The sequence below is a fragment of the Vulpes vulpes genome, chromosome 16, assembly GCF_048418805.1.
Source record: "Vulpes vulpes isolate BD-2025 chromosome 16, VulVul3, whole genome shotgun sequence".
Taxonomy (NCBI): Eukaryota; Metazoa; Chordata; class Mammalia; order Carnivora; family Canidae; genus Vulpes; species Vulpes vulpes.
This window is the reverse complement of record NC_132795.1, coordinates 51341659-51369502: the sequence shown is the minus strand read 5'-3', so window position 1 is coordinate 51369502 and position 27844 is coordinate 51341659. Positions and strand designations below refer to the sequence as shown.

The following is a 27844-nucleotide window of genomic DNA, read 5'->3' as shown; positions in this document are numbered from 1 at the left end:
CCCATGACAGAAAATCTTAAAAGTAGAGGAAAAAAAAGACACTAGACATAGAAGAGCAAAGAGTGACAGCCGATTTCTCTTACAGAGATGCAAGTCAGATGGCAGTGGAGCAATATATTTTTCAAATTTTAAAAGTTTGGGATCCCTGGGTGGCGCAGCGGTTTAGCACCTGCCTTTGGCCCAGGGCATGATCCTGGAGACCCGGGATCGAATCCCATGTCGGGCTCCTGGTGCATGGAGCCTGCTTCTCCATCTGCCTGTGTCTCTGCCTCTCTCTCTCTCTCTCTCTCTCTCTGTGACTATCATAAATAAATAAAAATTTTTTTAAAAAGTTCTTATCTTTAAAATTTTTTAAAAGATTTTATTTATTCATGAGAGAGAGATGAGAGACAGAGATGTAGGCAGAGGGAGAAGCAGGCTCCATGTAGGGATCCCGGGACTCCAGGATCATGCCCTGGGCCGAAGGCAGGCGCTAAACCACTGAGCCACCCAGGGATCCCCAAAATTTTATTTTTCTGAACTAAGATGACATACCCAGTAAAAACCTTTCAAAAATGAAATGCACAGTAAAAACTTTCTCAGATAAACTGAAGTTGAGAGGGTTTATTTCCGGCACTTCTACACTGTAAGAAATGCTACACTTTTACACTGTAAGAAGTGTGTCAGACAGAAGAGATTTAATGCCAAATGGAAATTTAGATCCTACAAAGGGATGAAGAGTTTTAGAAACGTAAATATATGAGTAAATAGAAGATGAATAACATGTCGGAGTACTGTACATTGGGACATTAACACAAAGATGTGGTTGAGGAGTGGAGCTTTACGGTGGTAACATTCTTACATTGTAAGTCAAGTAGTGTAATATTTTAGGAATAGACTGTGTATTGTAAAACTAGGCCCACTACAAATAAAGAGACACAACTAATATATTAATAAGGAGATAAAATGGAATTCTAAAAAATAATCAGCAAAACAAGATCAAGGAAAGAGGGGAAATTAATAAAAAACAAATAGCAAGATGGTAGACTTAAACCACGCCATATTGATAATTACACTAAATGTAAGTGGCATAAACACTCCAGTTAAGAGAGATTCTCGGTTTGGATTTTGTTTTTGAAAAGGAAGATCTTCCTGATGTTTAAATATAAAATGAGGGGTGCCTGGGTGGCTCAGTCTGTTCAGCATCTGACTTTGGCTCAGGTCATGATCTCAGGGTCCTGGGATCATGCCCTGCATTGGGCTCCCTGCTCACCGGGGAGTATGCTCGTCCCTCTGCCCCTCCCCTCAATTGTGCACATACTCTCAAATAAATGAGTAAAATCTTAAAAATATATATATATAAAATGTTAAAAGACTGCAAATTAAAAGTAAAAGGAGGGGCACCTGGATGGTGCAGTCAGTTGGGTGTTAGACTCTTGGTTTCAGCTCAGGTCTGATCTCAGGTTTGTGAGATTGAGCCCCATGTCGGGCTTCCCACTCATTGCAGAGACTGCTTGGGTTTCTCTCTCCCTCTGTCCCTCCCCACTTTTCACATGCTCACCCTCTCTTGCCAAAATAAATAAATAAATCTTTTTTAAAAAGGTAAAAGGATGGAGAAAGATATGCCATGCAGCCACCAACCAAAAGAAAGCTGGAATGGCTGTATTAATATTAAGCAAGATAGACTTCAGAACAAGGAATAAGCCAGGGACAAAGAGAGACATTTCATAATAGTAAGACATAATTTAAAAAACTGTGTGCTAGTAACAGAGCTTTAAAATACACAAAGGAAAATCTAGTAGAACTGAGGAATAAATGGATGCATAGATCTGTGAGGAGACTTCAGTGCCCTTCTCTAAAGGATTGATAGGACAAGTAGAGAACCAACAGTCTGACCAAATCTCATGCTTCTGGGCCTCCCTTGTGCATTCCCCTCTGCCTGGAATTCCCCTCCCTCTTTTGTCCTCCATATCCCTCACAACTCAGCTTGTGTTTTTGCATCAGTGTGGAGAGTACCAGAATCTCCCGTCCTGCCCAGGTAAACACTGTTGCCTCCTTCTCTTTTCCCTCAGCCTCAAGGACAAAAATCAAGGTGAACTCATCCCCCCTGTCCTGAGATTCACAGTGACGTACCTAAGAGAGAAAGGTGAGTGAGAGCTGACTTGAGCCAGGGACATGAGGGTCTGGCCTGAGGAGCCCATCTCACATCCTGAGCACCCTGCAGACCAGGGAATTGGAGGGGCTGGAGCCCAGTGCAGGGATGGGCTCAGGCACATGGATTGCTAGCTTTGAATCCTGGCTTCACTGTGTACTAGCTGTGTGACCTTGGGTAGTTACTTATCTTCTCTGGGCCTCTGATTCCTCATCTGTCCAGTGGGGTTAGTAACAGTAGCCAATTGATGGGGTTGCTGTGGGGCCTGAATGACACAATACATGTAAAGCCCTCCAAAAAGGAGGTGCATGATATCTTGGTTTGCAGATGCAATTGCCCGTGGGGGTGGGTGTGCTCAGTGACCAGAGGGGGTGAGCCCTGTGACTCCTCCAAACTCCTGAGGCCAGAGCTCAGACCCACAGGGAAATCATGGAGGTGTGGAGGCTGCTTTCACCCTGGGAGAAGGAGTATAGTTCTCTGGGTGGGACAGGCTACCAGGGAGGGGCGGCCACTGCAGGAGCAGGTGCTGCAGAGTGGGGGTGGGGGGGGTGCATCAGATGAGAAGCGGGAGCCACCATGGCTGGGGTCCCTGGGGCTCTGTTACCTGGCATGTCCCTGGAATTGCATGTTCTCTTTTTTAAAGATTGTATTTATTTATTCATGAGAGACACAGAGAGAGGCAGAGACACAGGCAGAGGGAGAAGAAGGAACCCTGTGGGGAGCCCGATGTGGGACTCAATCCCAGGACCCCGGGATCATGCTATGAGCCATAGGCAGATGCTCAACCACTGAGCCACCCAGGTGTCCCAACCTGGTCCCTTTTTAAAAAGCTTGCCTGATTAGGTCAGGCCCACCCAAGATAATCTCCATGTGGTAAGGTCAGCTGCCTTGGACCTGCATTCTGTCTGCCAAGTCCCTTGACTGCGGCATATGGATTAGTGTTTGAATGAATACCTGGAAGAAAGTGTCTGTCCCACAGGGTCCAGGGATTTGGGAACCACCTTGGAACGTTTACTGCAGTGTCTCAGAAAAAAGAAAAAAAGAGAGATAGAGAGAGAGGGACCAGCGCATGCAAGGGCCAGGAGTAGTAGGGAGCACGGGGCAGACTGGAGGCAGGGGACTGGGGAGGCCGGACCGTGCAGGTCCGTGTAAGTCCCTACGGGAAGTTAACCTGCGAAGACGGAATGGCTCTGTGCACAGGCCGATCAGAGTTGGGTGTGTACCTTGAATAGTTCACTGGGCTTCAGATTCGAGAAGAGATTGTGGGGGGTGGGGAGCCCAGTGCTGTCCCATAAGACTTGGGAGGTTCTGTGTTTGCAGAGTCCATAATGGTAACCTCTAGCGGCAGGTGGCAGTAGCGCAGTCGAGCACTTCCTGTGTGTCTCCTACACTGGGTGACTGGATTTTTTATTTTATTTAATTGTTACTAATGAAATGTGCATTCCAATCACCCTGTGCAGCCAGTGGCTGCCATAGCAGATGGGTCAGCGGGAGGGTACAGCTGTAGGAATGAGGGGAAGCAGCCCCCGCGGAGGCCTTCGGATGCCACACGCGTGCCAAACCTCGCCCGTTGGTCCTTCCTGCAGCCCTCAGAGGCAGGGGCTCTGCAGACAGGGCGGCCGGGCTCAGAGAGGCTGTGTGCTTTCGCCAAGCTCACACAGGAGTTGGACGGACAGAGTTGGGCTGGACCCCGGGTCCATCTGACCAGGTTCTCCCTTCCTGGGGGCCATAGAAGTAGGCCGTCGGGTGGGGATGGGGAATATGGTGGTTTGAGGAATAAATAAAGGTGAAGATCGTGGAAGGTGGGGGTGAGAGGGAATGAACCAGGCTGGAGAGCATTCCCCGCCAGCCACCGGGGGGTGATGCCTGGGTAGGAGGTCGGAACATTCTAGAAGCTCGATGTGCTGGAACCTGTGAGACGCCTGGAGGCTCTCTCTCTGTAGGACTCCACGCCGAAGGCTTGTTCCGGAGGTCGGCCAGTGTCCACACCATCCGCGAGATTCAGCGGCTGTACAATCAAGGTGAGCCTGCCCCCCGGAGACCCTCCGCGCTGAGCCTCCCACGCGGCGGCCTGTGCAGCCCTGCAGGGCCCGCAGAGCCCACAGGGCCGCAGAGTCCCAGATGCCGAGGTAGCGTAGCTCCCCCACCCCCAGAAGAGCCCAGGGCCTGGGCAGCTGCCCAGGGGAACCCCAAGTCCCGGCTCCTGGGATTTTGCTTTTAGGTAAAGTCATACAAAAGCCTTTAGGGCTTTTCGGCTCCTGCTGCCTGGACGGTGGCTTGGAACGTGCGGACCGTTCCAAGGGGTGTCTGTTGGGCGACCCCTCCGGCGGGCTTGGCACCGCTTTCTCAGCCGCCACCAGGGAGGCTCCCGTGGGCCCCCGCATGCCCTCATCCTTCCTTAGTCATGCCTTGTCCCATCCGGTGACAGGCCCGTCACGGGGTCCTGCGGGCTGGCCCTCCTCTGTCCTGGGTGCTGGGCACCCGCCTCCCGGCTGGGACCAAACCACACAGTGGGGGTCAGTGGCGTGCCCCAGACCTGGACAGCGGAGGAGGGCACGGTGGCAGCATCCCCGAGGCCAGCGGATGTCAAGGATTCTAAAGCCCTGTGCGCCACCGTGAAGCGGAATCCCCAGCCCCGTAAACTCAGACCTCGCTCTGTATCCAGGGAAGCCCGTGAACTTTGACGACTACGGGGACATCCACCTCCCTGCTGTGATCCTGAAGACCTTTCTGCGAGAGCTGCCCCAACCACTGCTGACCTTCAAGGCCTATGAGCAGATTCTCGAGATCACCAGTAGGTGCCTGCCCTGGAGAGCCAGCCCAGGGCCAGTCTGGGGGGCGCGGGGGCGGCCCGGCATCCTCCTGTTGGGACCTGACCCCGTGGACCACAGTGACCACGGCCAGGCCGGGCCTCCGCTGCCCGTGAGGAGGGGGCAGGGTTGTCAGGTGCAGCTGGGCTGGGAGGGCGGGGTGGCAGGGGGCGTCTGGATTTGGGGCACACCGCCCTAGTCAGGGCGCTGCCTCCCTGCCCTCCCAGATGCTCTGGAGGAGCTCCCCCGTCCAGCACCTTTGCTTCTGCATCTAGAAAGGGATGGGGGTAGGAGACTTGGCTGTGCCGCCCAAGGCCCCCAGGTGTGGGTAGACGCCCTCACGCCTTCTCAGAACAGTTACCGGAGACAGCTTGCACTCAGAAACCCTGCCTCCGCCCTTGGGGATGGATGGAGTCCTCCTCCCTCAGGACTGTCGTGGGGACCCCAGAGCCGTCCCTGAGATGAGGGGAGATCCCAGCGTCCTGGGAGGGTAAGGGCCTCACCCCAGCCTGCACCCCTGCCCCCTCCTGTGAGTGTGTTTCTCCCATCAACACACCCAGAGGGCCCGGTCACGCTCCCTAACCCCCTGCCCTGACACTGCCCGTCTCCCCCGTGTCCCTCCCTGTGCCCTCATTCTTCCTGTAAAGTGCCAGCCATCTCGGCACAGTGGGAGCGTGGCACAGGCCACACCGGCCTCCTCCCACATCTGTTCATCTTTGACACGGGCACCTGCTGGCTGTCCCCAGAGCTCACTGGTGCCGTTGAGCCGAGCCACGCACTTTATGCACATTTAATCCTCAAGGCAGCCCCACTTTTATGCAGATGGGGAAAGTGAGCTCAGAGAGGTTAAGTGACAAAGTCACACAGCTAATGCCTGGTGAGGCCCAGACCTGGACGCAGATCTGCTCAGCGCTGAGCCACGCCCTTAACCTCCTTGCGGCACAGGAGATGGTCGTCCTGGCCGTGACTACCTTGTGCCAGGTCCCGTGCTGGGCACTCGTGGACAGGAGGGCGGTGACCACGCGGGCCCTGCTCGTCAGGAGCACCGGGCTAGCTGCAGGGACAGGCGCGTAGTTGAGCCAAGTGTAGGGGATTCACACGGGGGCAGCATGTCTCCAGGTGGGCGTCGGCGTTCACAGGAAGGGAAGCAGGGGAAAGGCGGGCCGGGCAGGACAGCGAGCAGAGGTGGAGGCTTGGCAGTGCCACAAGGTTCTCGGGCTCCCCCAGGCCCCCCAGAGGGCGTGTGAAAACATGGGTCGCGGGGTCCCACCCCGGGGTTTCAGATGCAGCAGGTCCAGGTAGTGGCCCAAGAATCTGCATTTCTAAGCCCATTCCCAGGTGATGCAGATGGTCCGGATTTTTGCCGTGGAACGCCGAGCTAAGGGGATCGAGGCACGGCCCGTGGGTACAGATCTGGCCACAGAAAGATCAAGTCTGAAGTCTGTGAGGGGTGAAGCTCGACCGGTGGCCCCTTTGCACCAGGGAGTGGGGCCGGGCTGGAGGCTGATGTTGAGAATTTTTAAGAATTATACTATGATGGAAATAACACAAGCGCATAGTGTAAAAGAACAAACCATCCCAAACACCAACAGGGCAAAGGCTGTGTAATGGGACGGGAGTCCCTGCCGACCCCTGTGGTCCCACGGTGGTGGCCACCCGCAGCAGCTCCATGTGCGCTCGCCCCTCGGCCAGGGATGCTCCTCTCCTCTCGCACACTCTTCGAGCCTGGCTTTCTCAGTGTTTTCTGACATTACTCATCTTCTCCTCCTTCCCTCCTCGTGTGCGTATCTACTCATCTCTTTAATGCTTGTGTAAGATTCCATCAACCGTGTTACACTCTGGGTAAACATTCGGGGCAGTTCCAGTTTTGTGTTGCCACCTGCTAATGTCATGACTCAGATGGTCCCGAAGTTCCGTTTGTGGAGAAACCGAAATGCTTCCAGAAGCCGAAGACCCCGTGGTCTCACTCGGCCCGGCAGCGTGGTGACGGGCGCAGGGTTGCCAGATTCAGCAATAAAAAATACAGGATGCTCACCTCAACTTGATTCTCCCATAAACAAGGACTATTTTTTCTTAAATATAAGTAATATTAGCCATTTATTTGAAATGAACATTTAACTAGGTGTGCTCTGTTTCATCTGGCAGCCCTACTCGGGTGGGGTGGGTTTTTCCTTGAAGTGATGTGAAAGCGAGGCCTTCGGGGGTACGCTCGGGAGGAATGGGCTCCCCAGGGGCCTGCAGTGTCCAGGGCACAAGGAAGTCGCAGCCAGGACGACCGTCTCTTGTGCTGCAAGGAGGTTAAGAGTGTGGCTCAGCGCTGAGCCAGGTCTGGGCCTCACCAGGCATTAGCCATGTGACGTTGGGCGCGTCACTTAACCTCTCTGAGCTCACTTTCCAAAAGCGGGGCTGCTTGGAGGGTTACATGTGAATAAAGTGAGTGGCATGGCTCATGGCACCGCTGGACACTGGGGACAGTCAGCAGGCTGCTCCCTCTCACTCGCCCCTGAGTGCTCTTTCTCCAGGGGACCGTAGTGGGAGCTGGAGGGACCACAATTCTTGGGAACGTGAGGTTGAGGTCAGGAGCCTGAGGTCCAGGCCACACGACGGTGTCCTCCGAGCTCGTTGGTTTCTTGGGAAATATTATTTCACGAGAACTCCTTTTACCCTGGCATTACCTATGGCAGCTTGAGTTCGTGAAAAGAATGGCTTTTTAAAAATTTTTAATTTTTTTTAAAGAATAGCTTTTATTAAAAGGCTAACGAGGGCGTGCAGAGTGGGGAAGTTTGTGCTTGCAGCGGGGACTGTGTTTGGAAAGCACCCAGTGTTCAGGGCTTAGCTGGGGGAGGTTAGTGTGTTGGAGGAGTGGGGAGTGCGTGTGTGCACGTGTGTGCACGCATGTCTGCAGCCGGAGCATGGTGAGCACCCTGTGAATCGTTGTGGATGTGCGTCGCTTTGACTGTTTTGTTTTGTTTTGTTTAAAGATTTTATTTATTTATTTATGAGACACACACAGAGAGGCAGAGACACAGGCAGAGGGACAAGCAGGCTCCATTCAGGGAGCCCGACGTGGGACTCGATCCCGGGTCTCCAGGGTCACGCCCTGGGCTGAAGGCGGCGCTAAACTGCTGAGCCACCTGAGCTGCCCTCACTTTGACTTTTTATGGTTTATGGAGCTGAGTGGAGGCTTTAGTTACGGGGAGAGTGGGGGCGGGGGTGCGTCTGAGTCTGGGCCGCTCCCCCAGGCCCCCAGTGGGTGTGGGCCCCTAAGCTGTAGGAAATCGCTCACAGGTTAAGGCCTTTCTGTAAAGAGCCATGAGCCCATCTTTCAGCTCTGTGGGTCAGTCTGTGTCGCCACCACTCAGCTCTGTCCCGCATCGGTAGCCACCGGGGACTTACAGATGAGTGGGTGTGGCTCTGGGGCTTTCTTGACAAAAGTGGGCCACTGGGCCACAGGCTGTAGTTTGCCGACTGTGGTCTAGGCCATTCCCGAGCGTAGCGTGAGTGACTCGCTCTGCGGGCTTTCTGGTAGGTAGCAGGTGCACGAGGTGGTGTGAAGAAGGGACCGGAGGTCTCGGGACGGAGGGCTCAGCAGGGAACAGCCACGGGGCCGGGAAGTGAGCGAGGGCTCCAGGCCCAACCTCGGGACAGTCCGTCCTCGGGGCTGTCCTCCTCTCTGCGCCCGTGCTGTCCCCTCGGGAAGGACTCAGGGAGAGCCCTGTGCCGCTGTAGGTGTGGAGAGCAGCCTGCGGGTGACGCGCTGCCGGCAGATCCTGCAGAGCCTTCCAGAACACAACTACACCGTCCTCAGCTACCTCATGGGCTTCCTGCATGAGGTGAGTGGACAAAGCAGGCCCCGGGGTGGGGGGTGGACGGAGGGGGAGGCCCAAACTCTGTGCCTGGCCCAGGGGGACCCTCCCGCACGTGGTGCCCATGCAGCCCAGGGGCTCGGGGCTCCCTCTCAGCCCAGAGGACTTCCAGGCCTGACTTTGCCAGGCAGGGTCCATTGTGTCTCCCCTGCTGGCCCCACACGTGGCTGCCCCCACTTACTGATAAGACCTGCTGGGTGGGGGGTCCCCTGCTCCTGCATCGTCATCTGCATGGCCCGTCGGTGGAGGGGAGGCGGCTGTGTCCCCAGGCCAGGGCACCGGTTGCAACACGGGTGTGAGCAGCCCGAGTGGGCCTTTCCTGTGAGAGGCCATGAGTGTCCTGGGGTGGCCGTAACCCAGGGCCACGGACTGGGCAGCGGCTTCAAACAGTAGAAATCTATCGTCGCGCTCCTGGAGGCCAGAAGGCCAGTCAAGGTGTGGATGGGGCCGTGCTCCCACTGAGGCCCTAGGGGAGGGTCTGTCCTGCCCATTCCCACTCCCGGTGGCCCCCGCGTCCCTTGGCTTGTCGCCGCCTCACTCCTGCCTCGGTTTCCATGTGGCCTTGTCCCCTCCGTGTGGCCAGCCTCCTTGCGCTTTCTCCTATAAGAGTGCCCGTCATTGCATTTAGGCTGAGTCCTGGATAGTCCAGGATGATCTCACTTTGAGACCCTTAATTCCACCGGCAAGGACCCTTTGTCCACGTAAGGCCACGCCCACAGGTCCCAGGGAGACCCCTGTTTTGTGGGGCTGCCATTCAGCCCCCTGCACAGCATAAAAATGAACAGTGAGAGAAACACCTGTCCTGGCTCTGGGTCCAGGCTTCGCTCCCCAGTCCGGGCAGGGAGCAGTGGTCTGCGAGGTCACCAGATCCAAATGGGCCCCCATCTTGCTCCCAGACCCACCATCCTGTCGCGTGACTCTTCCTGGAACACCTCACCTCTCCGGGCCCTTCATAGGCAGTGTCGGGTGCAGGTGTGAACGAGGCAGTGCTGGGCCTTGGGGCTCCCAACCGCGGGGCACAGGCCAGAGCTTCTTACTCCCCACGGTGTGGCGACACCGCAGCAGGGACCAGCCCAGGGTCTTCGGGGCTTGTGTGGGAGCCCTGCTCCATGGCAGGTGGCCTGGGGATGTGATGACCAGGGGAGTGGAGGGGACCCCCCAGGCACAGCCAGTGTCACATGTTGGAGCCTGTCAAACCCCACCTCTTAGATTTGTGTGTATGTGTGTATTTTGTTTCTTAAAGATTTTATTTATTCACAAGAGACAGAGAGAGAAAGAGACAGAGGCAGAGGGAGAAGCAGGCTCCCTGCAGGGAGCCCGATGTGGGACTCGATCCCGGGACCCCGGGATCACGCCCTGAGCTGAAGGCAGACGCTCAACCGCTGAGCCACCTGGGTGTTCCCACCACCTCTTAGTTTTAAAAATAAACTATTTCGGGGGCACCCGGGTGGCTCAGTCGGTAGAGCAGGAGACTCTTCATCTTGGGGACATGAGTTTGAGCCCCACGTTGGGAGTAAACATGGCTTTAAAAGAAAAAAACTATTTCGTTCTCCCTCTTTATCACTTCATATTGTTTCTCAGAAGCTGAAAACGAAGTTATCCTAATCATTTTTCTACTTCTTTGTCATGAGCTGGAGATGGGTTTGTTCTCTGTCCTCCTCCAGGGCACTGACGTTAACACGTCCACGGGGCTTGGCCCTGCACAGCATTGGCTCCTGCAGGGGCTTGGGGGCTGCCTGTGTCACGGAGGCAGGGCTTGGGCAGTGTGGGCATCCTCACCAGATCCCCAGGAGGTCACCAGGCTGTGCACCTGTGCTCCCCCGGGTCCTGTGCTCTCCCATGGCCCCCGAGGCTCTGCATTGTCCTTCTTCTGATTCTTGGAGGTCCCCAGGACCCTGGAGGCAAGCAAGAGATTGGGCCAGGTAGCCCCCCTGCCACCTTCTGGGCCTCAGTTTCTTCATCTGTAAAATGGGTGATGTATCCTGCTGCTTGGGGTTGTAAGTGCTGTAAGGTCAGCTCCCCCTACCAGCACCCCCAGTCCTCCAGTGACCCCCGTGTGCTAGTCAGTCTTGACTATGTCCAGCTCATCAGCCAAAGCGTAGATATCAGAGGGACGCCTGGGTGGCTCAGGCGCTGAGCATTTGCCTTCGGCTCAGGGCGTGATCCCGGGGTCCTGGGATCGAGTCCCACATCGGCTCCCCACAGGGAGCCTGCTTCTCCCTCTGCCTGTGTATCTGCCTCTCTCTGCATCTCTCATGAATAAATAAATAAAATCTTTTTTAAAAAACACTAAGTGTAACTACCAGGGACGTGGTTTGGCTGGGTGACACCAAACACCAAGCTTGCACTCCCTCACCCTGAGGGGACCTCCCCAGTCCTCTGGAGTGGAAGAGAAGACGGGGGTGCTGAGGAGATCCCAGAAGGAGCTCACGGGTGGTCAGAGCCAGAGGGTCCCTCGGAGCATCAAGACTGAGTCCTTCCTTTTGCAGACAGGGAACCTGAGTCCCAGGGCAGCGAGGTGGCTGCACAAGGCCAGAGCACAGAGCCCACAGTCACTCCCCGGGTCTTGGGTGTGTCCTCCAGGTGTCCCGGGAGAGCATTTTTAACAAGATGAACAGCTCCAACTTGGCGTGTGTCTTCGGGCTGAATTTAATCTGGCCGTCCCAGGGGGCGTCCTCCCTGAGCGCCCTCGTGCCTCTGAACCTGTTCACTGAGCTGCTGATCGAGTACTACGGGAAGGTCTTCAGCACCCCAGAGGCCCGCGGGGAGCCCCGCACCAACAACCCGGGGCAGGTGAGCTGGGCGGCCCCTTGGCGAGAGGCCACAGGGGAGACAGACACCCCGCGGGCCCCGTCTCGCCCCCCGCGGCCCCCGATGGCGGCCAGGACCCTCCGCTAGTGCTGGAAATGTCGCGTTGAGGGCTCCGTGTGCTCCTCGTGCTTCGTAAACTCACCATTCAACTCCTGGCGAGGGACGCCCGGGTGGCTCAGGGGTTGAGCGTCTGCCTTCGGCTCAGGGCGTGACCCTGGGGTCCTGGGATCGAGTCCCGCATCGGGCTCCCCACAGGGAGCCTGCTTCTCCCTCTGCCTGGGTCTCTGCCTCTCTGGGTCTCATAAATAAATAAATCTTTTTAAAAATGTTTAAAAAATAAAAAAACTCCTGGCGAGCCTTGTAGTGAGCAGCCAGGCTCTGGCCCTTCTGCGTCGTTCTTGGGCTGTGGGCTGAGATGAGATGATGTGTCTAGAATCACAGTCCAGCATGGCTGAGCCGGAGGTGGGAGCTTGTCGGTGGGGTACCTGCATCTGGCATCTCCTGCGGCTGTCCCGCCGTGTGGTAAAGCGGCAGCTGTGAGCCTCAGCTGTCCACCATCGTCTGGCGGGGCAGCCAGGGCAGCGTCTCTCCTGCTCTCCTCCGGGCTCGCATGCGTGTCGGGCTGGCTGCAGGTCAGCTGTGGGGACGTGGCTCCCCGGTGGGCGTGCATGTGGCCAGTAGGCCAAGCGGGGCGCACCGCATGCGTGCGGGGGCACCAAGACAGGTGCGTGCAGTTTGCAGGCTTTGGCTGGTGGCCTCCACGCTCGTCCCCATTGGCCAGAACCAGTGTCAGGTCCAAGGCCGAGGTCACAGTGGGAGGGCTCGGGGTTGGCCATGGGCAGAGTAGAGATTTGGGGCTCAGGCAGCCTGAGCCCTCCACATGGGGAGATGCACCCTGTGTTTGCAGCTTAGGTACAGAGGAGAAAGGCGTTCCACATTCGTAGCACGGAGCCCCCAGATTCACCCCGATGGACAGGCTCGGCTCGCGTGCCCACCGCGACCATCGCAGTGGCCAGGTCTGCACTAACTGGCTGGGGCCTGTGCGGTGTGCCCCACCCGGGGCCAGGGTGACAGGGGGCTGGCACCCCAGAGCGCCCCAGACATGTCAGTCTGCTTGGGCCGTCACAACAAATACCACAAGCTGGGGGCTTAAACGATAGACGTTTATCTCTTATGCGCTGGAGTCCGGAAGCGCCAGGCCCAGCACCGGATGAAATCCCTCTTCCTGGCTTGCACACGGCCACCTTCTCACGGTGTCCTCGCACAGCGGGACGGGGAGAGATGGAGAAGGAGCCAGCCCTTGGAGTCTCTTCCCATGGGGACACAGATCCTGCTGGCTCGAAGCCCGCTCCTGGGACCTCATTTAACCTTAATTACTTCCACAAGGGCTCCTTCTCCACTTACAGCCACACTGGGGTTTAGAGCTCCACGTATGGATGTGGGGGTGAGGGGACACATAGCTCCAGACTGAATGGTGACAGGCATCCTGCCCCCCTCCACCGAGTATTAGTTGTGTGCCAAGCACCCCAAGCTCTTGCTGCGCAGAGGAGAGGGGAGCAAAGAATAAATGTCTGCTGCAGGTTTCCCATCAGCCTGTGCAGGCCTGGGATGGGGTGCTGAGCCCCACCAGGTGCCCGTTTGGGTCCTGGGGTCGCCCAGGGCTCCACTCTGGGACTTGGAGCGAGCAGGTGCCCTTTCTTCTCACCTTCACGGTATTAATTCCACGCCCTGACCCGCAGGTGTGCAGTCCTCTGCTCTGCTTATCTTCTCTGTCTCTAAAGAAGGGGACGTGTGACCTTGGGGCCACCTCCCAGCATGTGTCAGTGGACGCTGGCACCTGCCGCTGCGGATCTGTTGGACCCAAGAGTGGGACAGTGCCCTGCTCCTTTCTCTGAGCCATTCGCTGGCACGGATTCCATCCTGAGTCAGGGTTGGAGCGCAGCGTCCCTGGGTCCTGGCCGTCCATCCAGTTCGTAAGGACATGGATCCCGTTAAAGTCCGCCGAGCACAGGAGGTGGCGCTGGGTTGCAGGCTGCTGCAAGGGGGTCCCTGCCGCTCACTGAACCATCTTCCCTGGAGAGGAGGGCTCTGTGCGTCAGGTTGCTTGTGGTCGGAGGCCGGAGGACAGCAGACCAACGATGCGGGGCCACAGGCTGGCAGGTGTCTCCCTCTGCCGGGTCCCTGCTGCAGATGAGGTGGTTCTCACTCGCTCCCCACCCTCCCCATGCACCAGATCTTCAGCTCCTTCACGCGCCCTCGGCTAAACCAGGCCAGAACGGTCCTCATGCGCAGCTTGGAAGGTGACCATGGTTTCATTTGTTCCCTCTTTTGCCACCAAAGCTTGTTCTTTTAGTTTTTTCCTTCCTTCTTCTGTTTTTCGAACCCAGCCCTCCAGCTCTGACCTGCCGGAGCCAGGCAGAGAGCTGAGACTGGCCACGGCGCCCAGAGAAGCTGCTTGCTATCTGTTCCCGTGCCCTTGGGAAGGGGTCTGTGCTCCCACAGTTCAGCACAACCCCAGAAAAGCCTCAGAGTTTTGTTGCCAGGAAAAAAAAAAGAAATAAAAATGATGGGTCCCTCAAGAGCGCACCGCTATGAACAGCAGAATTAACAACAACATTAAATCACATCTTGTGCATTATGCAGAAGGGTTTACGGTGTGACCCACGTCTGTGAAATGTATGTCTCAAATTTCCTGACTCCAAGAGGTGGCCCCAAGGCGCGTTCCTGCGGCTGCTTTGATAACAGTCTCCCTTTCATGGAGGATGATCGTGGAATCCCAGCTCCAGCACGGCGTGGCCTGGTCACCCTGCCTTGTATCGAAGCCCACTTTCCCCATAATTTCCACAGCAGACGAAAGCAACCATGGTGGTAATGTGTTGCAAGCGCGCGTGGTGCGTTTCAGCTTAAAACAATGAAACATGATGTGGAAACGAGGACTCCAGGGCGTCCCTGGTGACAAGATGCGTGCCGTAAATTGTTCAAACATTCACTTTTGCAGAAACGACAGAGATTTTAAGTGACTCCAGAGATTGGGCCGGCTGCCCAGAACTTGGAGCTGATATCCACGATGAATTATTGAATCCCGGCCAGAACATAAAAGCCGGTGGCAAAGCAAGTGGTCGGTCTGCCCTGAAGAAAGCCAGGCTGCCGTCACCAGGGGGCCAGGAGCAGGGACCGGGCACCTCACTGCTGCTGCTGGCTCAGAGTCACAGCTGCATGGCTTGGGCCATTTTGGCCAGTGCAGGGAGTTCAAAGTCAGGGGGTTCAGCTTGGAACTCTGTCCCCCTCCCCCACTGTGGGTGTGTGAGCGGGCTAAGTTCTCCAAGCTTTTTCTCGTTTGTGGAGTGTGGAAGGCTGTGTCCACTCTGCAATCCCCTGCATGCTCTTGAGTATCTGCTTTGCACCTGGCGGCACTGGTCTCATAGATACACAGAGGAGGAGGATGCACCACCTGCCCCCAGGGGGCCTGCAGAATAGTTGGGGAGTAAATAAGCAAAGAAATGCACAAGTAACTGCATTTAGAGTTGAAGCAGGGTGCACAGGACACAGGCACGTGCAGGGAGGAGACGGAGGAGAGAGTCCTGGGCTCCCACCGGCTTTCTCACTTGAGATATGCAGGCAGCTGATGGCAGCAGCCTTCCCTGACCTGGAGAGGGTGCGAGAGGAAGGGCAGGTTCCGCTGTTGGTTTGATAACAGGAAGTCTGCTGTTGTGTTGTAAGAACAACTGATCAGAAAGGGGAAAAAAAAATTCAATGACAAAATGTGTCGAAAGAGAAGGTGAAAATCACTTGAAATTTTACTGCCCATAGATAACCACTGTTAATATTTTGAGGAATGGGCACTTTTATGTACTGACAGTAGAGATATAAATTGGTCCGGTCACTTGGGAGAGCAATTTAGCAAGCTGAGCGAAGGTAAAGCTGATCCAGCAATTGTGTGTCTAGGTAAATAACCGAAGGGGTAGGTACAAGAGCATCCCTGCAGTGTTCTTGTCAGAGCAGATAATTAGATGCAGCCTGAGTCCCCATCAGTTGAAGAAATGGCACATAAAGGGATTACATCCATGTGATTGAATAGTAAAAATGAACGAAGTGAACTGCAGGTCTCAGCATGGGTGGATCTCCAAATAGTACATTGAGAGGGGGAAAAATGGGATGCTTGGATGGCTCAGCGGTTGAGTGTCTGCCTTTTGCTCTGGGCATGATCCCAAGGTCCTGGGATCGAGTCCTACATCAGGATCCTGCAGGGAGCCTGCTTCTCCCTCTGCCTGTGTCTCTGCCTCTCTCTCTCTCTCTCTCTCTCTTAAATAAATAAATAAATAAATAAATGTTTAAAAAAAGAGAGAGGGGAAAAGAAAAATCAGAGGGTGGTAAATACCATGTGTTTTGGCTTATGTAAAGTTCTAAAAGTCCTGCATCCTATATGTAGTTCATGAATTGTACAGTATCACACTTTTTTAAAAAAAGATTTTATTTATTCATGAGAGACACAGAGAGAGAGAGGCAAAGACACAGAGGGAGAATCAGGCTCCTCACAGGGAGCCAAATGCAGGACTCAATCCCTGGATCCTGGGATCATGACCTGAGCCAAAGGCAGATGCTCAACCCCTGAGCCACCCAGGTGCCCCAGTATCACGCTTTTTAAAAAAAGATTTTATTTTTAAGTTATCTCTACACCCATCATTGGGCTCAAACTCATGACCCCCAAGATCAAGAGTCACATGCTCCACCAATGGAGCCAGCTGTGTTCCCCAGTATTATACTTTTTGAACAATATACATAGAAGACATATTCACATAAAAAGTGAATAGGTAAGAGACATACCATATTCTTCAGAGAGGAGAAGAACAAAGGGGTCTTTAATTATTTGTCATGTTTCATGTACGTAAGTGTTCTGTTTCCAGTCTGGCTGAATAGCACCTACAGGACTTGACCTTTCCTCAGACAGCATTATGAGCTCTGGACAAAATACAAAAGAGCAAAACTAAATTTAAAATATCAGCAATGACTTGAAGGCAGTGAAGAATGAGCAAGGACAAATTCTGGAGGGAAGTCCACACTTGGAAAAGTGAATGGCACAGGATGAGCTTCCATCATGTAGCTTTTCAGCTGAGCCAGGCTGATGTTGGCCCTTCTGTTAGAGTGGCTATATCCCTAATAGAAATTGACAGTCTTTTTGGCTTGAAGAATGGAAGACAGAGTTTGGGACAAGCACAGTTGCTAGAAAGCGGGTAGGGAATTCCACAGGGGAGAAAGCCAGCTTGGGAGAGCCTAAATTCTGTGCATAAACTCTGCTCAAAGTTTTGCCCAATCTCCGAGCCACGCCTGCATGGTGGGGCACACATCAGCAATGGGCAGCCGACTCAACCTGAGGTTTGAGCTACCAGTAGGTACAGTCTGCAGCTTGATTCCAGCAGAACCCAAAGCCTCTACAACATATTAGCAATGTCCAGCATACAATGAAAAATGATATGAAGAACCAGGAAAACACACAACCTACTCGAAAATGATCAGCGGACACCAACCTTAAAATGACAAAGGATGTTGGGGTGCTGGGGTGGCTCAGTTGGTGAAGTGTCTGCCTTCAGCTCTGGTCATGATCCCTGGGATCGAGCCCTGTGTCAGGCTCCCTGCTCTGTAAAGAGTCTACTTGTCCTTTTCCCTCTGCCCCTTCCCCTGGCCCCCATCAGTGCTCTTTCACTCTCTCTTTCTCTCTCTGTCAAATAAATAAATAAAATTTAATAAATAAAAAAAGAAATCAATGTAAAGGATGTTAAAGTAGCTATTATACACATCTTCAAGTATATAAGGGAAAATAGGCTTACATAAATGCAAAGATAGGAAATCTCAGTGAAAAGTAAGCATAGAAATCATAGGAAACAAAGGAGGAATTCTAGAAAACCAAATATAATATCTGAAATTATGGGGGCGAGAGAAAACCCCAAAAAGCAGAATAAAAACTGGTTGTGTTTAATAGAAGAATGAAGATGACAGAAGCAAATCAGTGACCTTGAAGGTAGCCTAATAGAAATGACCCAATCTCTAAAATAAAAAGCAAAATGGGAGCACCTGGCTGGCTCAGTCTCTAGAGCATGTGACTCTTGATTTGGGGATTGTGATTTTGAGCCCCACATTGCGTGTAGAGATTACTTAAATAAAAAAGAAATAAAGAGTAAAAAGATTGAAACAAAATGAACAGAGCCTCAAAGACCTGTGGGACACTATCAGAATATTTTACATACATGTAATTGGAGTTTTGGAGAAGAGAGAATAGGGCATACAAAACATTTAATGACTAAGGATATTTCCAGTTTGGTGAGAGACATAAATTGTCAGATTTAGTCATCTCAGTGGACCCCAAGCTGGATAAAATACAAAGAAAACTACACACAGGCACACTGTAATGGACCTTCTGAAAACCAAGATAAAGAGGAAATCTTGAGAGCATCCAGAGAAAAATGACACGGAAAACCAGCAGTTGAGACTTGCTGACTTACAAGCTGAGACTATGAAGGCCAGAAGACAGTGGAACAATATCTTGTTTCAGTACAATAAAGGAACATTAAATTGCCAAAGGAGGGGGAAAGGGTCAAAACCAGAATTCTCTACCAGCCAAAAATATTTAAGACTGCAGGTTAAATCAAAACTTTTTTTAGATAAAAGAAAACTAGGGAGCTTTTTTTTTTAAGATTTTGAGAAAGAGAGAGCAAGAGCATGAGCAAGAGAGAGAGCACAAGCTGGAGGAGTGGGAGAGGGAGAGAGAGAAGCAGACTCCCCACTGAGCAGGGAGCCTGATGCAGGGCTCGATCCCAGGACCCTGAGATCATGACCTGAGCCGAAGGCAGACGCTTGACCGACTGAGCCCCCCAGGTGCCCCTAAGGAGTTTATTTCATTGGCAGACCTGCACTACAGAAAAAATGCCAAAGGAAATTCTTCAAGGCAGTAAGAAGTGAGAACAGATTGAAACGTGAATATTTTGGAAATGATGAAGATCACTGGCAACGGTAACTACCTGGGCTGTATAAAGGAGTACTTTCCTCTCTTAATTTTAAAGAAATGAACAGGGCTGTTTAAGGCAGAAGTTATAAAATTGTCTTATTAGTTTTATAGGTAGATGTAATACATACAACAGCTTTATTTTTTTATTTTTTTATTTTTATTTTTATTTATTTTTTCATACAACAGCTTTAGTATTAGGTTCAACAGAGGAGGATGCATGGGGTCAGGGTTTCTACCTTTTAGGTTGAGTACGACAGGAGTCATCCCAAATAAACTAAAAAGATATGAATGAACATTATGATCCCTAGAACAACTACTAAAGAATGATACAAAAAGAGCTTTAAAAATAGATAAGTTGCAAGTGAATTCCAAAAAAATATTTCAAAAATCCAAAATAAGGCAAGAAAGTTTATGTGAAAAGAAAAAAAAAAAAAAAAAACAGGACAAACAGACAAAAAATAAATAAAGTGGTAAATGTAAATCCAACCATGTCAATGATTATCTTCTAATGTTAATGTACTAAACTTTACAAGTAAGAGGCAAAACATATATTGTCAAAATGGATATGAAAGCAAGACATAACTGTGTGCACTTTATTGAGATGGGTTGAAAACTAACAGAAGCAGAAGCAAAGACATATACCCACAGTGAGCATCAAAAGTCCAGGGAATCTATATGAATAATATACAAAATAGACTTAATTCTTTCCAGGAACTTAAGTTGGTTTACTTTTTTTTTTTAAGGTTTTATTTATTTATTCATGAGAGACACAGAAAGAGAGAGAGAGAGAGGCAGAGACAGGCAGAGGGAGAAGCAGGCTCCATGCAGGGAGCCCAATGTGGGACTCGATTCCAGGACCCTAGGGTCATGCCCTGGGCTAAAGGCAGGTGCTAAACTGCTGAGCCACCCAGGGATCCCCAACCTGGTTTACTTTTATTTTTCATTTTTTCAGGAAGTTTTAATTTCAACTCCAGTATAGTTAACATATGATATCATTTTAGTTTCAGGTGTACAATATAGTGACTCAACAATCTGTACATCACCCAGTGCCCATCATGATAAATGTGTGCTTTAAATCCCCATCCCTGATTTCACCCAACCCCCTACCCACCTAAAACAGACTTCAAAAAGGTATTACTAGATCTAGATGACCTTTCTATAATGACAAAATGGTCATTTTATTTAGAAGACAGAGCTATCACAAATGGAAATGCATCTAATAATAGAACTTTAGGTACATGGAGGAAGAAAACCCACAACAGACTTAAGGGATAAACAGGCATTTCCATATTCATAGTTGGAGATTTTGGCACCCTATCTCAGCAACTGAAAAGCCAGCTCAACAAAAAGTTATAAAGTAATAGATAATCTGAATAATGCTACCTATCACCTTGACCTAAATGATACTTATACAGTACTACACCCAAGAACAGAATACACATTCCTCTCATATGCCCATGATATGATCACCAATATAGACCAGAATCTGGAACATAAAATAAATTCCAGAGACACCTGGGTGGCTCAGCGGTTTGGCGCCTGCTTTTGGCCCAGGGCGTGGTACCTGGAGTACCATCTCTCTCTCTCTCTCTCTCTCTCTCTCTGTCTGTCTCTCATGAATAAATAAGTAAAATCTTAAAAAATAAATAAAATAAAATAAGTTCCAGTAAATTCCAAAGAATTGAAATCATGGGACTACTACAATGGGGTCAATCAAGTTAGTAATAAAAATAATATCTAGAAAAAAACTAAATATGTGAAAATTTGGTTTAAAAGATAGAAAAAGGAGCCACACTTCAAAACAATTCGCGTGTCAAAGAAAAAAATCATAACGGAAGTGAGAAGATAATCTGAACTGAAGACTAATGCAAAATATCAACATTTGGGAAACAAAATAGTATTTGGAGGAAAATCTAAATACTTATAATAGAAAATAAAGAACAGTCGGGGATCCCTGGGTGGCGCAGCGGTTTGGCGCCTGCCTTTGGCCCGGGGCGCGATCCTGGAGACCCGGGATCGAATCCCACATCAGGCTCCCGGTGCATGGAGCCTGCTTCTCCCTCCGCCTGTGTCTCTGCCTCTCTCTCTCTGTGACTATCATAAATAAATAAAAAAAAATTAAAAAAAAAATTAAAAAAAAAAAAAAAAGAACAGTCTAGAATTAATAACTAATATTCTAACTTAAGAAAACCATACACACACACAGTATACAATACGCACACACACAGTATACAATATACACTGTGTATATTGTACACTGTGTGTGTATTTGACCCCAACTTTAGTCACAGCTGATTTCCAGGGGTGGGGTCCTTACCCTACTGAGCCAATCTGATATACATGTATATCAAAATAACCCAATCAGTAGAAAGGATGAAATAATAACAGAAATAAAAAACAAGAAAGTAAAAAAATAGAGAAAATTAACAAAGCCAAAAAGTTAGCATGTTGAAAAGATAAATAAAAATTCAAGAACCCTTTGCTAGGCATATTAAAATAAATGAAACCCCAAATTAATGATGAAAGGCAATTATCACTTGGAGTCTGCAGCTAGTAATATAAGTAAAAATATTATGAACAGTTTCATGCCAAAAATTCAATATAGATGAGATGACAGATTCCTTGAATAATTCAACTTAACTGAAACTGACAAAAAATGGAATATGGAATCTGAATGGCATTGTATATTAAATACATTGAAAATTTTTAATTACAAAAAAAATCTTCCCACAAATAAAACTCCTGGCCCAGATGTTTTCACTGGTGAATTCTAACAAATTTAAAGACGCTCTTTCAAAAAATAGTACTTTCCAACTTGTTTAATACCATAATTTGATGAAGACATTGCAAAGACAAATATCTGTGGATCCATATCCCTCATAAACAAATACAAAAATACTTAGCAAATATTAGCATATCCAGTAAAACAATATGAAAGGATACTGCACAATGAGCAAGTAGAATTTACTTCAGGAATTCAAGGTTGGCTTAACATTTGAAGATTAATATAACTCAATATATTTACAGAATAAAGGAGACAGAATTTAATAATTCTTGACAGAATTTAATAATCATTTAGTATTTTTATTATTATTATTTAATAATAAATTTATCGGTGTTCAATTTGCCAACATATAGAATAACACCCAGTGCTCATCCCGTCAAGTGCCCCCCTCAGTGCCCATCACCCATTCACCCCCACCCCCCGCCCTCCTCCCCTTCCACCACCCCTAGTTCATTTTCCAGAGTTAGGAGCCTCTCATGTTCTGTTTCCCTTTCTGATATTTCCCACTCATTTTTTTCTCCCTTCCCCTTCATTCCCTTTCACTATTTTTCATATTCCCCAAATGAATGAGACTATATAATGTGTGTCCTTCTCCGATTGACTGACTTCACTCAGCATAATACCCTCCAGGTCCATCCACATTGAAGCAAATGGTGGGTATTTGTCGTTTCTAATGGCTGAGGAATATTCCATTGTATACATAAACCACATCTTCTTTATCCATTCATCTTTCGATGGACACCGAGGCTCCTTCCACAGTTTGGCTATTGTGGACATTGCTGCTATAAACATCAGGGTGCAGGTGTCCCCCCGTTTCACTGCATCTGTATCTTTGGGGTAAATCCCCAGCAGTGCAATTGCCGGGTCATAGGGCAGGTCTATTTTTAACTCTTTGAGGAACCTCCACACAGTTTTCCAGAGTGGCTGCACCAGTTCACATTCCCACCAACAGTGCAGGAGGGTTCCCCTTTCTCCGCATCCTCTCCAACATTTGTGGTCTCCTGCCTTGTTAATTTTCCCCATTCTCACTGCTGTGAGGTGGGATCTCATTGTGGTTTTGATTTGTATTTCCCTGATGGCCAGTGATGCGGAGCATTTTCTCATGTGCTTGTTGGCCATGTCTATGTCTTCTTCTGTGAGATTTCTGTTCATGTCTTTTGCCCATTTCATGATTGGATTGTTTGTTTCTTTGGTGTTGAGTTTAATAAGTTCTTTATAGATCTTGGAAACTAGCCCTTTATCTGATGCGTCATTTGCAAATATCTTCTCCCATTCTGTAGGTTGTCTTTGAGTTTTGTTGACTGTTTCTTTTGCTGTGCAAAAGCTTCTTATCTTGATGAAGTCCCAATAGTTCATTTTTGCTTTTGATTCTTTTGCCTTCATGGATGTATCTTGCAAGAAGTTGCTGTGACCAAGTTCAAAAAGGGTGTTGCCAGTGTTCTCCTCTAGGATTTTGATGGAATCTTGTCTCACATTTAGATCTTTCATCCATTTTGAGTTTATCTTTGTGTATGGTGCAAGAGAGTGGTCTAGTTTCATTCTTCTGCATGTGGATGTCCAATTTCCCCAGCACCATTTATTGAAGAGACTGTCTTTTTTCCAGTGGATAGTCTTTCCTGCTTTGTCGAATACTAGTTGACCATATAGTTGAGGGTCCACTTCTGGGTCCTCTATTCTGTTCCACTGATCTATGTGTCTGTTTTTGTGCCAGTGCCACACTGTCTTGATGACCACAGCTTTGTAGTACAACCTGAAATCTGGCATTGTAATGCCCCCGGCTCTGGTTTTCTTTTTTAATATTCCCCTGGCTATTCGGGGTCTTTTCTGATTCCACACAAATCTTAAAATAATTTGTTCCAACTCTCTGAAGAAAGTCCATGGTATTTTGATAGGGATTGCATTAAATGTGTAAATTGCCCTGGGTAGCATTGACATTTTCACAGTATTAATTCTTCTAATCCATGAGCATGGAATATTTTTCCATCTCTTTGTGTCTTCCTCAATTTCTTTCAGAAGTGTTCTGTAATTTTTAGGGCATAGATTCTTTGCCTCTTTGGTTAGGTTTATTCCTAGATATCTTATGCTTTTGGGTGCAATTGTAAATGGGATTGACTCCTTAATTGCTCTTTCTTTACTCTCATTGTTAGTGTATTAGAAATGCCACTGACTTCTGGGCATTGACTTTGTATCCTGCCACATTGCCAAATTGCTCTAGGAGTTCTAAAAAGAATTCTCGGGCAGCCCCGGTGGCGCAGCAGTTTAGCGCCGCCTGCAGCCCGGGGTGTGATCCTGGAGATCCGGGATCAAGTCCCACATCGGACTTTCTGCATGGAGCTTGCTTCTCCCTCTGCCTGTGTCTCTGCCTCTCTCTTGCTCTCTCTGAATGAATAAATAAATAAATCTTAAAAAAAAAAATAAAAAGAATTCTCTATTTTAGGAGTGGTGCAGAGAGAGAGAGAAACTGAGGCAGACTCCACACTGAGTGCAGAGCCCTACACAGTACTCGATCCTATGACTCTCAGACCACAACCTGAGCCTAGACTAAGAGCCAGATGCTTAGCCGACTGCACAATGGTGGAGGCATCTCTACCATTCATGATTTTTTTTAGAATGTAAGCACACACACACAAAAAAAGCAAACTAAGAACTACTTTTATCTACTAAATAATCTACTTAATGGTCGAACTATTGACACTTGTTCTTTGAAATCAGAAACACAGGGTTTCTTAGTCTCACTGCTTTCATTCAAATGATATTTGAGGTCCTGGCTATTGGAATAAGGCAAGAAAAAATAATAGGCTCGAAGATTGGAAAGCAGAGGAAAACCGTCTCTACAGATGACATAATTGTTTATTTCGAAAGCCGAATGGGATCTACAAAACAGCTGCTGTGACTAATGGATTTAGCAAGGTTTCAGAATATAAGGTGTATCAGGGTTCCATCAGGGAAACAGAAACCACACAATAATTTGAAAAAGAAAAGTTTAGTATAAACATCAGTATAAGGACATCTGGGTGGCTTGGTGGTTGACCATCTGCCTTCAGCCCAGGGCGTGATCCTGGAGACCCCAGATCAAGTCCCACATTGGGCTGTCTGGCTGGGTGTTGGGGGTGGGTGTTGGGGCTTGCTGGGGGGAAGTGGCCAGTGGAAGTAACAGCCGCAGTCAGCACCTTCTGTGGCCTGGTGTGGGATCCTCCAGGGGTCCTGTACTGGGGAGAGGGACCCCATCCCACCCAGCAGGCAGGGGGTGAGGGCCACGTGAGCCACAGCTGCCTGAGGTTTGCTCTGTGGGTGGTCTCGCACTCTTCAGTGTCAGACTTCTCCCCAGGATGTGCATGGGTACCCCTGGGGGAGGCCCAGCCACATGCCAACATGTGGGGAGGTGAGGAGGGGCTGAGTTCCACGGGTGGGGAGGGGCTGGATTCCAGGCCTGGCCAGTGTGGTCAGTGGTTGGCTTGTGTTCCTCTGCCCCCTTGCACCAGGGACTGGGTCACCACTTGCCTCTATCTGTCCCCTTGGCCCTGTGCGTGGTCACCTGCAGCCCCAGCCTGGCCAGGTGGCTAGGGCAGGAATGTGTGTGCACGCAGGCTGGAAGGGTGGCCTCCAGCTGTCTGCCTGTGCCCTGAGAGGTGACCAGGGGTCCAGCGGGCATAGTAGCAGAGGTGCTGGGAGCATGGGCACAGAGCCCACAGAGCCCAGGCTGACGTCACCTGCTGGCTGCGTGACCTTGGAGTGCCCCTGCGGGTCCCTGTGCTCAGTCCCCTGGGAGGGGCTGTGACAGGCCAGAGTGGGTCCGGGGAAGGAGGTGGGCAGGGAGAGGCAGGCACGGAGCCGGCTATTTGGCGGGATGGCACTGTGGGGTCTCCACACTGTGGGCTGTGTGGGGGCAGGGGGGGCGGTGCTGAGGGCCCCGGGCGGGGGCGGGGAGCAGAAGCCAGAGGGAAGCAGCTTCCAGACAACCCAAGGACAGGTCTCTTAGGGGCAAACCGTGTTCTCCAAAAAAGAGGTTGGGGTCCTACCCCCAGGCCCTGCGCACGGAACCTTATCTGGAAACAGGGTGCCCGACTTTAAATGAAATCATTAGGCCAGTGCGGTGTCCTTGCCCCTGGGAAGGAGGGGGGAGACATACACACGGGGGCAGTCACAGGATGGGGAGGCAGAGGACCCCACAGGCTGCTGGCAATCCGCGGGGACAGAAGACGAGAGGACACGGAGAGGGCCACCCGCCAGCCAGGCCTTGCCTGAGGCCCCCGGAGGCTGGGAGGAGGCCTGCGACAGGCTCTGGCCCCCAGCCCCGGGGACACGGCCCAGCTGGCACCTTCCGCTGGCACAGAAGGCGTTTCTGTTTTTACACCCTGTGGCCTGTGGTGCTTTGTCGTCACAGCTTCTAGAAACTCGGTGCCCCAGGGGGAGCCCTCTGGGAAGCGGTGTCACCGTAGCCTTGTGAGCCAAGAGCACCCAGGGGATGGCCACGCTGATGGCGGGTGCTGGGGACCACAGTGGCACGAGGCTGTGGTGGCACGTGGGCACGGGGTCCCCTCCGTGCTGGTGGTGGTGGCGGTGGTGCTGCTGCTACAGGAGGGACGACAGGTTTTCGTGCGCGTTGGGGGCCTTTCTGATGACCGAGCTGTCCCACGAGGGGCTTCCCCAGGAGGGAGGGAATTCTCATGTTTGGGAGCAGGGGTGGTGTGGGGGTGCGTCCAGGTTTGGAGGGATTTCCTGCCATGTTGGGGTGCTGGACCCCCCTCTCCTGGCGCCGGCCTCTCTTGATGGGAGCAAGGAGGGCTGTCCTAGAATCACTGCGGGATGGGAGGGCAAGGACATGGTGCAGCTGGATGCACCCCCTCTGCAGCCGCGGGGGACCTGGCAGCCCTGCCTCTTCCCCCGGCCTCAACGATCCCATCCCCACCCCCTCCCCAACCCTCCCTGGCTGAGTGGACCTGGCAGCTGGGCTGGGAGCCAGGGAGCCGGGGAGCCAAGGGAGCAGGGCCCCGAACCACGAGGCAGGCGGCCCCAAGGCTGGCAGCTCTGTCCCAAAAGGCTCCCTCGTTTATTCCAGGAGTATTTACTGAGCACCTGCTGGTCGGTGCCAGGCACTCTGCTAGATGCTGGGAATCAGGAGCGAAACTGCCCAAGTTCCTGCCATTGTGGAGCAGATGGAACCAAAACGGTGAATCAGAAAGTTGCTGAGGTCTGAGGACTCTGACAACAGGGAAGGAGAGGAAGTGCCAGGTCTAATGAGGGTGGCTGGGGACAGCGGAACCGACAGGGGCTTGTGGTTAAGTTCCCAAGCAAGCGGGGAAGCCAGTCCGAGAGACGGCGGGGTGTGCCTGGTACGGACACAGCACATGCAAAGGCCCTGTGGCAGGAGCATGCCGAGTGGTTCCAGGTAGAACAGGGAGGCCGTGTGGCTGGAAGAGAGCGAGGGAAGTGGAGAGAGGCGGGAAGGGAAGTCAAAGGGGCCGAGAACGCAGGGACTGTGGCCTTGGACACTTGCTGCTGAGCCAGGTGAGCAGTGACAGCCGGGTTTTAGCAGAGGCACTGTCATACTGACCGCTGGGGTGGGGAGGAGCATGTGTTGAGGCCAGGTGGCAGCCTGAGACCACGGTGGTGCTGGCGATCCCCTCGGTAGCCGGGCAGGCTCAGCGTGCCCCCACCTGGATCTGCCACATGGGGTCACTACTGACCTTCCATCGGGCAGCTGCAGGGGGGCCGTGGGGGAGGGGCCGCCTGAGCGGAAAGGACCCGAAGGGAGGAACAGGGAAGCTGAGGGGACCTTGACCCCAGGAGGAGCTGGCCGTGAGGCGCGTGCAGGGCATCGCTGGGCTCTAGGTGCCCCCACCCCAAGTGCTGTGATTCTGGGCCAACCTGGAAGCAGCCCAGGACAGTCAGGGACCCCCGCCCACCCCTCCTGTGTCCCAGGGCTCCAGCGGGCTGGCCCCTAGAGTCAGATCCCCCCTTGGCCACACCCACGTCCAGAGGCGGGCCCCCCCCCCACGATGGGGCCGCGTGTAGGCCTCTGAAGTGCCTGGAGCCAGGATGCAGGGGGTCTGGCGCCCCAGTTTGGCTGCTGTCCTGAAAGGCCAAGGACTAAACCCCAGGGTGGTTGCGGGGCCTCATGTGCAAAAAAATAAAGAATAAAAAAAAAAAGCAGGTGCTTGTCAAGCAGGAATGAGTGAGGGAGCAGTGTCCACAGCGCACAGCGCCCAGCCTGGTGGGTTTCTGCTGCTGGGGACCATCCACGGGCTTGCAGCAGGTGCACCTGCCACCTTGGGCTGGCAGGTGGGGGGGTGAGGGGGTGGGAGCAGCGGAGGGCACCCCTGAGCTCTCTCCTCCCTCCCTCCCAGGGGAGGGGCAGGACTTCACCCCCCCAAGTCCCACCTCCCCGCCCCGCGGACTCCCGGAGGCCCTCTCTGCTGAAGGCAAGGCAAGCCACGCGTC

At 51.7% G+C, this 27844-nt stretch overlaps 1 protein-coding gene across 4 annotated transcripts in view; it reads left to right on the top strand.

Annotated features, from left to right (window-relative positions):
- The window catches only part of ARHGAP8 (Rho GTPase activating protein 8), a 66064-nt gene extending 54083 nt beyond the window's left edge, over positions 1-11981 (top strand). For all 4 annotated transcript variants that reach the window (XM_072742155.1, XM_072742156.1, XM_072742154.1 and 1 more), the window contains exons 9-13: positions 2052-2125; positions 4075-4152; positions 4797-4925; positions 8671-8774; positions 11391-11981. In XM_072742155.1, the coding sequence (XP_072598256.1) occupies positions 2052-2125; positions 4075-4152; positions 4797-4925; positions 8671-8774; positions 11391-11705 (700 nt within the window). In that variant the 3' untranslated portion in view covers positions 11706-11981. The remainder of the gene's footprint in view (positions 1-2051; positions 2126-4074; positions 4153-4796; positions 4926-8670; positions 8775-11390) is intronic.
- The last annotated feature ends 15863 nt before the right edge of the window (positions 11982-27844 follow it).